We start from the raw sequence: 12,899 nt of genomic DNA, 5'->3' as shown, positions 1-12,899 counted from the left end.
CAACATTTGTTTTTCTCTTATGTCTGGGTCAGTAAAGGAGCCAGGCTTGGACAGTTGTCAGTGAGCAAGGAGGAGCAGAACAGAAGAGAACAGAATAGTTGCAGCTGGAAGGGATCTTCTAGTTCAACTGTGAGCAGGGAGGTTGCAGCATCCAGAAGAAGTAGTTCAGTCCTTGGAAGCTTTCCTTTGTGGCTGGTTCATGACATATTTAACACAGCTGTCTCTGTCCCCAGCTCCTAGGGAGGAGGTTGCCTATGTGACCTGTACCTACAGGGAAACGTGCATTGACCAACCTGACTTCCTTGCCACCGTGGACCTCAACCCCAGATCTCCATATTACGGCCAGGTACCTGCCTTGACTGTGGTGTTATTGGACTGGTGACTGGTGACCAGCTGCTGGCTTTGTGCTTCTGTAGGGCCTTTGCATTCAGGACATTCGCTCTTTTCTGATGGGGAGCACCAGGGTGCTTGGAAGCCACTCCTTCCTTCCAGCAATCTGATTATGCCTTGCAACTTCTTATCTCCCTGCATTTTTCTGTCTCAGCTACTCTGGCTTCACTCTTTTCCTCTACATCCATGACATTTACTGTCTTCCACTGTCCCTTTATGCCTAGCTCTAGTTGAATCATCTCCATCTCTGTGTCCCGGGGACAAGTTGGTTCTGACTCACTTCCCAACTCACTTCCAGAGTATTTGATGCTGCCAGTGAGATTAAAATGGTCTCTAGTGACCCAGGGGATTGAGGGTATCCTTCTGCAGAGTTCAGCATGTTTCTATGGTGCTGCCACACCAGAGATGTTCTGTTGTGTTCTGTACCACCCTGCCTGCTCTCATCCTGAAGGCTGCAAAGGCAGGTTATCTACTTCAAGGGTACATATGACCTGAGAGCCCATTACTACAAGAGCTTAGAAGAAAATGCACTTTAAAGCCAATGTAGCCTTCTGAAAGTTTTTAGCACATTTTGAGATCCATTCTGAGAAGGGCTTTGCAGAGCAATGCATCACTTCCATCAAGATGATAATCATCATTTCTTCCTAAACATGATTTCCTGAGTTTTAATTGCACGGGGTGAGGAATTCTTGGGAGGATCTCCCATTCCTCAGCTGGCCACAGTTCCCTAACAGAGAGCAGTGCCCAGTGCAAGGAGCACTCTTGTCCTCCCGTAGTCTCTAGAGGCAGTGCAGGCTCCAGTCAGGTGGAGGCTCCCAAGACACAAGTATGTGCAGCATTAGGGTGCCCGTTTGTCCCTGCTCCCTGCACTCCCCTAACTCTGCCTTGACTGCCTAGGTGATCCACCGCCTGCCCATGCCCAACCTCAAAGACGAGCTGCATTCCTCGGGTTGGAGCAGTGGCTGCACCTGCTTTGACAATGCCAGCACGCAAAGGACCAAGCTGATTCTTCCCTCTTTCATTTCCTCCCGCATCTACGTGGTGGATGTGGGTTCCCAGTGCCGGGCTCCCAGGCTGTGTAAGGTATGCCAAAGGTGATCCAGGGACAAGTAGCTGGGAAGGAGTTGGGAACTGGTGCTTCTGGAATAATACACAGGGAACAAGGGCTCTCTCCTCGTCTTCTCTTCCACCCTGATTGTAGAGAGCTGGGTCACGTTTCCTTGTCAGTTTTGTGCTTTCCAGGGCAAGGGGGGATCTCATCGTTGCGTTCCTTTCTGTGCCTGTTGCCTTCAGAGAGAGTCTAATAACTGGAAGGCACAGTGCAGACAGACAAGCTGTTATAGTGAGATAGGTGCTGCTGGATTCTTGTTTGCATAGAGGGGAGCTCAGAGCCTTATATGTGCATTGAGCTGAGCAGTCAGAAGCTGAAGTGTGTGTGTGTGTGTGTGTGAACTCTTCACAGATGATTGAGCCAGTGGATGTCTTCTGGAAGTGCAACAAGGGGTACCTCAACGTGCCTCGCAGCCTGCCCAACGGTGACGTTCTGATTGCTAACGTGGGAGATCCAGCTGGCAACGCCAAAGGTACTTTGCCCTGGAGGAGCTCCCTGAGCCAGTGGCAGGTTTGGAAGTGGAGTATGGGATCTTTTCCATGCATCCCCTTTGTGTCTGCCAGGTGGATTTGTCTTGCTGGATGGGCAGAACTTTGAGCTGAAGGGGAACTGGGAAAACGAGTGCGCATCCCCCCCGAGCGGATACGAGTTCTGGTTCCAGCCCCGCCACAATGTTCTGATCAGCACTGCTGGATTTGAGCTCAAACGTGCAGGATACGGCTTTAATCCTGACGACCTGAAGAAAGGTGAGGGAATAGGGGTGGAAGTGCTGAGCCAGTGCCCCTGGCGGTGGGAGGGTGTGGATGCCATCAGAGAGGCTGCCAGAGCTGGAGAGGGGCACAGGTTTCTCTCCACACAGCCCATTGAAAGGCACTGGTAGAGGATGTGCAGCATCTGCCCTTAAGTCAGGCTGGTCCCTGTCTGCTCTCACTGCTCCTACTTCACAGCAGCTTCCCTGCTGCTCCTGGCTTCCTGCTGCCGTGGCTGTCCCTGGGAAGGGGCTCGTGCCTGTCGGAACCCCCCTCTTCTGACTCAGTTTTCCTTTTCCTCAGGGGTCTATGGACGCCGCCTCAACGTGTGGGACTTGTCCTGCCGCACCATCACGCAGTGCTTTGACCTGGGCGAGGATTCTCTGCCCCTGAGTGTTAAATTCCTGCACAACCCCGATGCTGCCGAGGGATACGTCAGCTGTGCCCTGAGCGGCATCGTCTACCGCTTCTACAAGTGTGAGGCAAGTGCTTGGGTAGTAGCTGCGTGCAGTGGGAGCCCTCCCCAGGCAGCTTTGCTCTGTGTGGGCAGCAGGAGCACTCATGGTGCCTGCGTTTCTTGTGCAGAGAGACAACTGGGCAGTGGAGGAGGTGATCCGGATTCCACCTAAGGAGGTGGCAGGATGGATTATGTGCAAGATGCCAGGTTTGTGTCCCCTCAGGTGGTGAGATGAGAGCTGGGGCTCGATGCAGGGTGTGTTTCTGTTGATGCTGCCTTCTCTGGAACTCTTTGTTTCTGTGCCCCAGCTTTCACAGTCGACCTGGTCATCTCGAGGGATGACAAGTACCTGTATCTCAGCAACTGGCTGCACGGAGACATCCGCCAATACGAGCTGTCCAGGAACTGCAAGCCCAGGCTGGTAGGACAGGTAAGGCAGGGGCAGAAGGGCTTGCACTGGTGTCTTCCTTAGCAGAGTCTGGTGGTGGGTGCATGACCAGATAACATTTCTCCTCCTGCCTCGCTTACAGGTGTTTGTGGGAGGCAGCATCCTCAGAGGTGGACCCGTGACTGTGTGCAGAGATGAGGAGCTGAAGTGCCAGCCTGAGCCCTTGGTGGTCAAGGTGAGTTCTGCACCCTCTTTGCCCTGGGGTGTCCTTTGCACTTGGGCCCTGCTCTGCTACTTCTCTGTCCAGGGTTTCTGCCCCTGCTTGTGCTTGGCTGGGCAGAGCAAGGAGCAGTGACATCCCTGCTGTGTGTTGTTCCTTCAGTGCAAGAGAGTGTATGGCGGCCCGAGTAGGCTGCAGCTCAGCTTGGATGGCAAGAGGCTGTACGTCACCAACTCCTTCTACAGCACATGGGACAAGCAGTTCTACCCGAACCTGGTCAAGTAAGAACTGATGGGGCAGCCAGGGGCCTTTTTTGCACGGCCTCGGTGTTAGGAACGGGGAAGGTTCCTCATGTGGGGGACTCCAGGGCTACGTGGGTGATTGCAGGGGGACAGATTTTCCTCACATCATCCCACAGCTTCCTCCTGTTGACTTCCCCATGCAATTCACTCTCAAAGGTCTCTGGCTGGGCACGGAGCAGCCGCTGCCTGTGTGGAGCTGCAGAGCCAGGCTTTAGCTGGGGAGAGCAGAAACGTTTCAGCCTGGTTGGGGTTTGCCTGTGTGTGATGGCTGCGCTCTTGTTCACTCACAGGGAAGGCTCTGTCATGCTGCAGATTGATGTGGACACTGAGAAGGGAGGCCTGTGCGTGAACAAGAACTTCCTGGTGGATTTTGGAAAGGAACCCAATGGGCCCTGCCTTGCCAAAGACATCCACTTCCCTTGTGGAGATTCCACCTCTGAGATCGTGGCTTAGGCGCTGTAGGAAAGACTTCCTTCTTCCCTCTCCTCCATAGTGCATCCATTAAGATAGAGCTTAGGGTAACTGGGTTGGGGTCCCCATTCATTGCTGGAGTCTAGATTTGTGCTAACGCGAGCTGTGCAAGCTCTGCCCCGCTGCGAGGCTTTGGTTCAGGCAGACCAGTGAGCAGACACATGGCATGTTCTCAGTGCTCTCCGTGCAAAGCAGGCCCTGGGCATGAGTCACAGAGCAGAGCCCAGGGAGCTGCTCACACACAGGGATGTGCAGTACACACGGTGCCTTTGGGCAGATACCACATCTCCACCGTGCCCTGCTTCATTGCTGCAGGCCTCTGGGGCCCTGCCTTGATGTCCCAGCCTGGTGGCTACTGCTCTGTGTCCTGGGGCCGGTGGCAAGGTGCTGAGCTCTCAGTTCTGTTTCAGAGCTTGCTCACCCTTGGTAGCTGAGGCAAAAGCAAGTGAAGTGCCCAGTTTGTCTGAGCTCCTGTTCTTGAGCCAGGTCCTTCCTGGACAGTCTTCCCCTGCACGAGAGCCCTCCTGGCTCCTTGCACGTGCTCGGGTCCGTGTGTCACGGCTGGAGGAGCACCGAGTGCTTCAGTTTGGGAAGAGGTGCCTGTTTCCTGACACTGGTTTTCTCTTGTGTTCTGCTTTAAGCACAAATAAAACTGTTCTTTGCATCACCTACATCTTGGTTTTATTTCCTTGAAGCATTTCTATATTGTTTTCAGCAGTGGTTAATGACGATGTACTGATAACGATGATGTAATGATGATGTAATGGTAGAGATTCTGATGACATGTGGTGTTGCTGGTCAAAAGTGCCTGCTGTCCTCCTGAAACACAAAATACCCAGTGGATAGCATGTGAATCCTCGTCACTAGTAGCCTTTCACATAATTACTTTGGAGGAAAAGGTCCTCTCTTGCTTCACACTTCCCATGGTCAAACTGCTGCAGCTCTCTTGTGCACCCTTAATGGTCCCAGGAGAGAAACAATCCCTTCTGGAGGACAGTTCCCCCTTGGGGGGCTCTTCTCCCTCGCTGCAGAGAATGACATTTAATGAGGCCCCAAGTTTCAGGACACCCCATTCTGATGCTCCAGACCTGCCTTGTTTGAGGGCCTTCTCAGGGGATGTCCTTGCTGTTGAGAGACCCTATAAAGCACGTATCTCAGTAGAGGTGACTCCTCTTCTTCTCTGTTGTCTGGAAGGAGAGTCTGGCCATCAGACATCCTTATGCCAATGTATGTTCCAGATGGCTGGAAACAGCTGAATCCACTCTGGAAACCCCTCCTTGTGATGGGAGCAAGCACCATCACATTAGTGCAGGGAAGAGCACCCTTAGTGCATGGCCGTGTTTCTGGGGGTGATCAGAGCCTGCTCCCCCTCACACCACTGAGCACCATCTCTGCCTTTCAGGTTGCACAGCAAGGCAAGGACTTAGCCTGGGCTCTGGGCTGCACCATGAACACCAACAGACAACGCAACAGAGGTGACCCAGCTCCTCGTTCCATCATCAAGCCACGCTCTGCCCAAGCTGGATGGATGTGGACATCTTGCTCCTGGTACGAGCAAACCCTTTCATCCCCTCTGAGGGCTGTTCCCAGGTCTTTGGGTCCTGATTTCCATGTTTCAGGAAGTGTGGGCCTTTCCTCACCCTTGTGCACAGGTTATCCTGGGGGATGTGGACCATTGGGGTGGCTGACGCTGGATGCTCCTTCTGTTCCTTCCAGTGCTTACATGGAAGAAACTTCTCCCTGGTGCCAGCACCCATCAGGTTCTTTGCAGTTGCCAACAGCAGCTCCACTGGGACAGAGGGTGATGGCATCACCCTTACCCCTAAGGGAAGCAGCTCCCCCCTTGTTGAACTGCACCAGAGGTGTTTCCATGGAGGATGATGCTGTCTCCTGCAGTGTTCTCCTACATCACATCCAAGCATTCGAGCCCAGGCAGGTGAGGGTGGGAGAGCCAAGGCCCTCGGTCTCTGTGCTGGCAATGTCCAGGGACACTGACAGCAGTGCCTGACCATTGGAGCTTGCTGGTTTGGGAGCCTGCATCTGGGGCAAGCACTGGAGCAACCTCCCAGCAAGGATGTGCCTGAGGAGGCCGAGCATCCACTGCTCAGCCCTTACAAGGCAAGGCAGCTGACGCCTGGCTTTGCAGCCAGAAGCAGTAGCAGGCCCTGACTAAGTCAGATGTGTCATGGGAAAAACTGTTATCTGGCTTCTGCCCTCCTCACAGCTGCAAATTAAAATCCCACAGTAAACACAGAGCCTGCAATTAGAAGAAACCCAGTCCTCATTTCTCATTTTCAGGTGTGATTAACATCTGCAACCTCACAACATTGGTTCTGTGGTTGGAAGTGCACTGCTTGCCCATCCCTCATCAGGAGCACCCTGTCAGCCCCCCAGGGAAACGTGAGACACTGCTGCCAGCAGAGACTCGGCGCAGACGAGCAGCCTGCTTTCCCTCCAGGGCTAAAAGCCCTTGGTTTTCCAGCGTGCGGGCATGTGTGTGCACTGTGCAGTGCAGAAACAGCTCCGTCCCCTACCCTTGTGGGAGGGGAGGAGGTTCTGGCAGCAATGAAGCAGCTTCCCTGCACGTTTGCAGTGCTTTAAGACGCTAAAGGCTGCCCTGGTACCTCCCACACCCCAGGGGGTGTGGATCCTCCCCTTGGCATCCTTTTCCCAAAGTCTCCTTCTCCCCATCCTGCTCCCTATATATTTGAACCCCCACGGAGTTGCATCTTCTCTCTTGACGTGCCCCGAGCAGGCAGGATGCAGGCAGGATCGGCTCCTTCTGCTGCTCAGGTGGGATCCAACCCAGCCTCCAGAACAGGTAAGAGATCTCTGTATCGACTGCAGCTTCCTCTCAAGAGAAGGCTTGGGACTGCTGCTGCCTTTTGGCTGTGGGCTCTGCTCTGGGGTCCTCCTAAACTCATTTGGAACCGGGTCTCGTGGTTTCATTACTCTGACACCCAGAAAGTGGAAAGAAACAAGGGGGTGGATGCGGTGTTTTCTCTGGGCAGGAAAAGGTTTCTTTTCCCAAGCTCCTAAAAGTGCCAGGGAACATTTAGGTAGAGCAGTGATTAAAAACCTTCAAACTATTCCCTCGTTTATTCAGCTGCAACTCATAGAGGCTGTGCTTGCTACAGCCAGATTTACCACGGCAGGGAGTCCCCAGTGTAAAGCCTGGCTTTGATGGGGCTGCTTTTGCAGGGGTAATGTAAGGAGAAGGGAGAAGCAAGCTGGAGGGGTGGTTTCTCACTGCTTCAGGTAGGAGCATTTCCCTGGAGCAGCAACGACACGAGTGCTGAATAAGAGCAGAATAGAGCAAGAAGCTGACACAGCAAAGCTGAGTCGTGCAGTTTAGCCGGGGGTTTTCCTCCCTTTCCTCAGGCTTGCCCTTGTAGAGGGGGAGAAGGGTCCTGCTGCTCGTGGTGGCTGTCTCCTAACAGCTTCCTTCAACAGCATCAAGAAAAACTCTTTCAGCAGTTTTAAGGTGTTCTGGAGAGTGAGGCTGGCGGGGTTTGATGCACCTGGAGACCCACAGCAGCATCACAGGCATTCCCAGAATGATGGGGGCTGGAACTGGATGATCTTAAGGTCCTTTCCAACCCTAACTGGTTTACGATTCTATAATCCTATGATGCCAGGAGCCGGCGAGGACAGCGATGCCGAGAGCTCTGACCACGTTGGGTGGGAACAAGGCTTTCTGTGTGCAAGCTTCGCACGAATGCCCCCAGGCCAGGGCACGGCAAAGCCCAGCGAGCCAAGAAGAGGGTCAGGAGGAGCTGCAGAGCAGAGCCTGGGGCTCATCCCCCTGCTCACCCCGCTCTGCTGGGCTCCTCTCCCGGTGCAGCAGCCTGGTGCTGCCTCCCTTCCTCACTGCCTCCTCTCGGCATCTGCCCCTGCCCGTCCTGAGCTTTCCTGTGCCACAGGGACACGATGGGAGGCAAAGCAGAGGGACACTGCTCTGAGCCTTGTGTCCTCTGCACTAGGAATCTGTCCCTGCCAGGTTTGGCTGCCCAGAGCCCCAGACCTTTCTGGGGGTCGTTCGGATGCACACGGGCATCCCGGTTCACCTTGGCCATTGCCCCGGAGTGGGATGGAGCGTGGGCACTGCAGCTTGAGGTTCCTTTGGGAAAAGGGGGTTAAAAGAACCCGCTGTCATCTCATTGCTCTTGGTTTCTGCTCTTCCCGATGCAGAGAAGTGTGGAGCGTGTGGTCCTGGCTTCGCCTCGCCTCTGGATGCCATGAAAGGCAAGTCTGAAAGCCGGGGCAGGCGGGGAAGAGCTGCGGTGATGTAGTGAGCGTTAACACAACGCTTTCAAGAGGGCGTTATCAATTATCTCCATTCTCTGAGGAGGCTCCCAGCAAGCGTAGGGAAGCCATGGTTTTGTTCCTGGTCTGTTCTGAGGCCAAAGAGCAGTTGCATAATGACAGCTTGGTGTCAGGACAAACCTGGTTAGGCTTTGGGCTGGCCTGGGATGGGTCATAGCCTGCAGCAGAGCCTCCTGCGGCTTCTCTGGGCCAAACCAAATGGAGTTTTTCAGTTTCTCAGAGGCAATTGCATTGATAGAGCCCCACGGCGCCCCCAAACACCGCCACTGGTGCTCAACCTGGGAAGGGAGAGGTGAGCATCCTCATCCCTTGCACTTGGCCTGATGGCTGGGATCACAGCGTGACAGACCCTTGTCTAAAAACCAGCCTCTTGGGCTGCTTCCTTATGTGTCTGAACGCCTGAGTAGTGCTGCATTGCCAAAACTCTGGTGCTCTGCTGCGAAGAGGCTGCTGAATGCATCATCTCTGGCCATCCCTCCCTTAATCCTATTCTCTAGGGCTTAGCAAACACCTCTGAGAAACCCTAAAGGGCTCTGGAGCTTGCTCATGGTCTGTGATTCCTCTCCATGACTTGTCTTTGGACCAAAGAAACAACAGTGAAGAGAGGAGCCTTTCAAACAGCCACACGTGTTGGCAGGGCTGGGCAGGGATTTTCACTATGGGATGGCCCAGGGGCCTGGGGGGGTTCTGCCTTTGACTCAGCCTCATGCCTCTGGTATCCAACAGCCCCATGGACATGGGGGAGCAAAGGGCCTCCCCCCCCAAGGGAGGGAGATCCAGGCTGACCAGAGGCTCCTGCAAGGTTTGGATTCTGCCAGAGGTGGTTTCTGCTGATGCTCACACAACGATTCTGTCCTGAAAGGTCCCCGGGAGGAGCTTGTGTATGTGCCCTGCATCTACAGGAACACAGGGAGGAAGAAACCCGACTTCCTGGCCACTGTGGACGTCAACCCCCAATCTCCACACTACTGTCAGGTACCAAGTGCTTTATCTCAGCCTGGGAAGCAGCTCAGTGCTTGTCCTTCCCTCTCCCCAAAGCTGCTGGCTCAGTACTGAGGCTGATGCCTGTCCTGTCCTCCCCAAGACCCTGAACCTTCCTGTGCTTACAAAATACACCCAAAACCCTCTCCAGACCCCATCCTCAGGGCTCCCCATGTGCCATCACTCCCTTGGGGATGCTGAGGCTTGCCTGAGGTGGGCTCTGCCTCTGAGCCTGCGCTTGGCAGAGGAGCAGCAAGCGGGGCTGGGGCTTTGCAGGTGATTCACCGCCTGCCCATGCCCAACGTGGGGGACGAGCTGCACCACTCGGGCTGGAACACCTGCAGCAGCTGCTTCGGGGATGCCACCAAGAAGCGCAACCGCTTGATCCTGCCCAGCTTCATCTCCTCCCGCATCTACGTGGTGGACGTGGGAACCGACCCGCGAGCTCCCAGCCTTTTCAAGGTACCTTCGGTGCACAGGAAGGGCTGGGATCAGTGGGCACAGCTTGGAAAAGAGGCTTTGCAAGACCCCTGTGTGTGGATGGGAAGGCCGTGGGAGGTGTTTGTTCTGCTGCTGGTCTGCAAATACTGAGTTCTCCATCCAGCCCCGTGCAGGAGGGGACCAGGGCAGGCCTGGGACAGCCCAGGCCGAGGACTTGATGGTGCCTGTGAACCCCCACAGGTTGTCAACCCAGAGGACGTGTTCTGGAAGTGCAGCCTGGGCTACCCCCACACCTCCCACTGCCTGGGCAGTGGGGAGATCATGATCAGCGCCCTGGGAGACCCGGCTGGCAGCGGGAAAGGTACCTCAGGCCCCCAGGGAGAGGGTCTGGACAAGGAGGAACCATCCCTGCATCCAGAGCTGTCCTGGAGGCTGCACCCAGGTCCCCCAGCCCATTGGGCAGGGGGTTGATGTGTCTGTTGTTACTGGTTTTGTAAGGTGGAAACTGCTGATCTGGATGGTTTCCTCACTGCCCATGGGCTTTTGTTTTCACACCAGGTGGCTTTATTCTGCTGGATGGAGAGACCTTTGAGATCAAGGGGAACTGGGAGAAAGGGGACAAGATCCCCGCAATGGGTTATGACTTCTGGTACCAGCCACGCCACAACGTCCTGATCAGCACTGAATGGGGAATCCCCAAATGCCTGGGGTATGGATTTGACCCAACTGATCTGAAGAAAGGTGAGAAAAGAGTTGTTTAAAAACCCTGGGAGAGAGATGCTACAAAAAGGCCAGATTTCAGCCCTGTTCTGGGCTGTACATGGGGTTGGAATTCAGCTGTAGGGATGAAAGGTGAAGCTCCATCTCAGGCCAAGGCTCCCTGCCCTTGCCAGCGCTGTCCTAGCGAGATGGTCCCTGTTGGATGCTGGGCATCTTCCCGTGGCTTTTGCCAATGTCCAAAGCAACCAGTGCAACGAGCAGGGGGCATCTCTGCGGGGAGCTGAAGGGGCTGAGGCTCACCTGAACCTGCAGCAGAGCTGCTCGAGGCGCTGACCTGGCAGCATCCCCTGTGCCCCCCTCCCAGGGCGCTACGGACGCCACCTCAACGTGTGGGACTGGACCACTCGCACCTACATCCAGGCCATCGACGTGGGTGAGGATGCGGCGCCGCTGGAGATCCGCTTCCTGCACAACCCCGATGCTGCCGAGGGCTACGTGGGCTGCACCATCAGCAGCGCCATCCACCGCTTCTACAAGACCAAGGTGCTCCCTGGGGACACCACAGGGTTAGAGGAACGGGGTAGATGGAGCTGCAGAACTGCAGCATCCTGCCTCCTGCATTCCCCATCGTCCTCTCCCCCAGCTCCAGTCCCCACTGAGGCACACACTGCTTCCCCATGCACCCAGACCAGGGGCTGGCCCAGGGTAGTCTCACCAGAGGACTTGTATTGAGTGGCTGCAGCTTTGGCTGAGATGATTTGATTGAAAGGAGATTCATTTCTACCTTGGTTGTGGATTTATGACATCCCAAGCAATGTTCTTGGTGTCTGTTGTGGTGCGTAATGACGAGGTGGGTGAAGAGAGAGGATTCTCTTTCACCAAACCAGCCAATCTCACTGGGAAATGAGACAAGGTTTTGGCCCTGTCAAAGCCCCTCCTGATGCTGCAGAACCCATGGCTCTGCAGAGGCAGGGATGGCTCCAAAGCAGCTCTACAGCCCTGGAGAGTAGAGGCTGTGGACACATGCAGGCAAAATCCACCCCAGGGTCGGGTCTTATCCTGCCTCTGCCACGCACGCTGAGCCCCCGGGGCCGTGCTCTGTCCCACACCCCCTGCAGGAAGGAGACTGGGCGGCCGAGAAGGTGATCCAAGTCCCCAGCAAAAAGGTGGAGGGATGGCTCCTCCCGGACATGCCAGGTCAGTGCATCCCGGGCTGGGTGCCATGGTGCTCCTCGGCTCCCCGGGGCACTGCCGGGGCTGCCGCCTGCTTGTGCAGCTCTCTTGTACCCTCCCCAAGGCTTCATCACCGACATCCTCATCTCGCTGGACGACAGATTCCTGTATTTCAGCAACTGGCTGCACGGGGACGTCCGCCAGTACGACATCTCCGACACCCGCAAGCCCAGGCTGGTGGGGCAGGTGAGGCAGCAGCAGGCTCCTGGTCGCATCCCTCTGCCTGCTGGGGACAGTTGGGATCAGTCCTTCCTCGCTGCCTTGGCCACCCAGACCTTGGCTCTCTCGCAGGTCTTTTTGGGTGGCAGCATCACCAAGGGCGGACCCGTGACCGTGTGCAGGGATGAAGAGCTGCAGAGCCAGCCAGACCCGTTTGTCATCCAGGTGAGCTCGGCCATGTCCCCACGCTCCCAGCCTGGGCAGCGATGGCGAGGCTGGGGAGCGGGTCCTTGTGCATCCCATGGGATGGCCGCGGCAGCCTGGGGGAGGCGGGAGCATCCCTTTGGCCTGCACCATCCAGCAGCTCATCTGTCTGCTCCCAGGGCAAGAGGGTGCAGGGGGGACCGCAGATGATCCAGCTCAGCTTGGACGGGCAGAGGCTCTACGTCACCACGTCCCTGTACAGCGCCTGGGACAGGCAGTTCTACCCCGACCTCATTGAGTAAGAAAACCCTGATGCACACGGGTGATTGTCCGAGCTATGGGGGGGACACAGGGGCAGGTCCCCCCCCCGCGCAGCTCCCCCCAGCCTCCTGCTCTCACGCTGTGCAGGGATGGCTCCGTGATGCTGCAGCTGGACGTGGACACAGAGCGCGGCGGCCTCACGGTCAACCGGAGCTTCCTGGTGGATTTTGGGAAGGAGCCCGACGGGCCCTGCCTGGCGCACGAGGTCCGGTACCCGGGTGGGGACTGCACCTCTGATATCTGGGTTTAGGCACCGCTGTGCATCCAGGCACACGGAGCTCCGGTGGCTCCCCTCTGGTGACCGTGAAATAAAGCAAGCTCTGACCGCAGCATTGTGCCTTGAGTCCGGTGTGACCTGGAACCAGAACATGAGCCTGGCACCTGCACACAGTGCACACACCCCCTGCATACGTGCCCATGCTGCGT

At 56.0% G+C, this 12,899-nt stretch overlaps 2 protein-coding genes across 4 annotated transcripts; both read left to right on the top strand.

Moving 5' to 3' along the window:
• The first annotated feature begins 184 nt into the window (after positions 1-184).
• LOC134171536 (methanethiol oxidase-like) lies at positions 185-4,759 on the top strand. The gene is made up of 10 exons (XM_062633871.1): positions 185-346; positions 1,288-1,473; positions 1,853-1,973; positions 2,065-2,247; positions 2,554-2,736; positions 2,840-2,914; positions 3,016-3,137; positions 3,238-3,330; positions 3,478-3,596; positions 3,908-4,759. The coding sequence occupies exons 1-10, from the start codon at positions 200-202 to the stop codon at positions 4,068-4,070; spliced, it is 1,392 nt and encodes a 463-aa protein (XP_062489855.1). The 5' UTR covers positions 185-199; the 3' UTR covers positions 4,071-4,759.
• A 793-nt stretch (positions 4,760-5,552) lies between these two features.
• Positions 5,553-12,746, top strand: LOC134171533 (methanethiol oxidase-like). 3 transcript variants are annotated; one of them, XM_062633864.1, is made up of 12 exons: positions 6,632-6,909; positions 8,280-8,333; positions 9,277-9,389; positions 9,672-9,857; positions 10,077-10,197; positions 10,395-10,577; positions 10,921-11,099; positions 11,675-11,753; positions 11,854-11,975; positions 12,081-12,173; positions 12,332-12,450; positions 12,561-12,745. In XM_062633864.1, the coding sequence occupies exons 1-12, from the start codon at positions 6,849-6,851 to the stop codon at positions 12,721-12,723; spliced, it is 1,473 nt and encodes a 490-aa protein (XP_062489848.1). In that variant the 5' UTR covers positions 6,632-6,848; the 3' UTR covers positions 12,724-12,745. The 3 variants fall into 3 exon arrangements, with proteins under 3 accessions (XP_062489849.1, XP_062489848.1, XP_062489847.1); XM_062633865.1 differs by lacking the exon at positions 6,632-6,909 and adding an exon at positions 5,553-5,636 and having other exon boundaries at positions 11,854-12,173; positions 12,561-12,746; XM_062633863.1 differs by having other exon boundaries at positions 11,854-12,173.
• Positions 12,747-12,899: the final 153 nt, after the last annotated feature.

This window comes from Pezoporus occidentalis, unplaced genomic scaffold (genome assembly GCF_034315485.1).
Source record: "Pezoporus occidentalis ecotype Australia unplaced genomic scaffold, CSIRO_AGI_Poc_V1 ctg406, whole genome shotgun sequence".
NCBI lineage: Eukaryota > Metazoa > Chordata > Aves > Psittaciformes > Psittacidae > Pezoporus > Pezoporus occidentalis.
This window is presented reverse-complemented; position numbering and strand designations above follow the sequence as displayed.